General features: G+C 38.6%; 1 protein-coding gene across 1 annotated transcript; it reads right to left on the bottom strand.

Annotated features, from left to right (window-relative positions):
• Window positions 1-189: 189 nt before the first annotated feature.
• Window positions 190-1,486, bottom strand: LOC104774288 (2,3-bisphosphoglycerate-independent phosphoglycerate mutase 1-like). The gene is made up of 5 exons (XM_010498925.2): window positions 1,434-1,486; window positions 1,097-1,289; window positions 903-998; window positions 665-820; window positions 190-585 (listed from the first exon to the last, which is right to left on the bottom strand). The coding sequence occupies exons 2-5, from the start codon at window positions 1,157-1,159 to the stop codon at window positions 484-486; spliced, it is 417 nt and encodes a 138-aa protein (XP_010497227.1). The 5' UTR covers window positions 1,160-1,289; window positions 1,434-1,486; the 3' UTR covers window positions 190-483.
• Between the last annotated feature and the right edge of the window lie 6 nt (window positions 1,487-1,492).

Genomic DNA, 1,492 nt, shown 5'->3' with positions numbered 1-1,492 from the left:
TGGTTACAAGTTTTAAAGGAGACTCAGCTTGACTTTGTATTGTGGTAAGTTTTATATGAGTAATGACTTTGTAAAGGTTGTGATATTCTCTCCGTTATACTTTGCAAGAGTCAAGAAATTTGAATGCTTGGGTTTGGTTCCCATCTAAAAGGTGTTTAACCAACATTTGCACAATTTACTCATGTCGTATGGAAGAGAAGGAAAAAAGCTTATACATTTTTGTGTATGGAAGATAAGAAACAAAGCTTATACTTTTTGGTTGTATGGTAGTGAAGAGAAAAACTTGCAGATCATGTAAACCGAAATTAAAGCCAAAATCAAAAATACAAGAAGTCTGTGTAAAAACTCTTATTATTAGAAAACAACGTAAGATACTAGGGAGTTTTAGCCCTCTTGAAAACTGATTGGGCACTCGATTCTTCTACTCCACTACTTCAATTAGGGTGGGCTCATAGTCATCAGGAGCCACAAATCCATGGAGGTTCANATCACTGTTGCAGCTACATTTGCAAGCCCCGGTGTTTCCAGATCTTTACGGAATCTAACTCCTTTAGACAAACCAGGACCTCCAATGGCAATTGGCACCTGCAATCAATAAATTACAATTTCACATCTAAACAATGTTTTACGTTATGGTAATAGCACAGACTTCCATTCGACTTACTGGCTTGAGTGTGTGAGAGGTTAGAATCTGAAGGTTCCCTTCCTTGTCCAAAGCAGGCTTCCCAGATTTATCCCTCTTCACCATGTCCTCTGCGTTTCCGTGATCAGCAGTCACAACATAAATGCCTTTCACTTGTTCGATAGCATCAAAAATCATCTGCAACAACCAAACCACTTGTGAGCTAAGTCACACTCACTCCTATTATTAAGACTAGTCGATAAATTTCTTATAACAATACCTTCACAGCAAGATCAGCAGCCTCGCATGCAACAACTGTGGCTGCAATATCACCTGTATGACCCACCATATCGGAATTTGGAATGTTAACTCGCACCTGAAATTCAATTCAATATCAAAACGTAAGTAAGACTATCTCTGCTTATATACAAGGATGTTTGATTATATGATCATAAGACCATTCATCCACCTCACCTGATCAAACTTGCCACTAAGGATTGCATCCCTCGCCTTCTCACCAATTTCCAGAGCTTTCATCTTTGGTTGGGCATTAAATGATATTCCACTGTCACTTGGGATCTCGACGTACTCCTCCAACTTTTCATTGAAATATCCAGATCGGTTTCCATTCCAGAAGAAGGTGACATGCCCAAACTTGACGGTCTCACTGTTTCAGCCACATACATTGATAAATATGTCAGAGATTCTACTCAAGAACGTAGTATACTCATTGGCAAAAATGCTATCTAGGTGAATATGCATATAAGAAAGATGTCAAATACTCAAATGTGATAGAAAGAATTTAAAGAACCTGCAAGCAAAGGTGCTGACGCCATTGTGAGTCAAATATTCACCAGACGTTCTATCAAT

This window comes from Camelina sativa, unplaced genomic scaffold (assembly GCF_000633955.1).
Source record: "Camelina sativa cultivar DH55 unplaced genomic scaffold, Cs unpScaffold02275, whole genome shotgun sequence".
NCBI lineage: Eukaryota > Viridiplantae > Streptophyta > Magnoliopsida > Brassicales > Brassicaceae > Camelina > Camelina sativa.
This window is presented reverse-complemented; position numbering and strand designations above follow the sequence as displayed.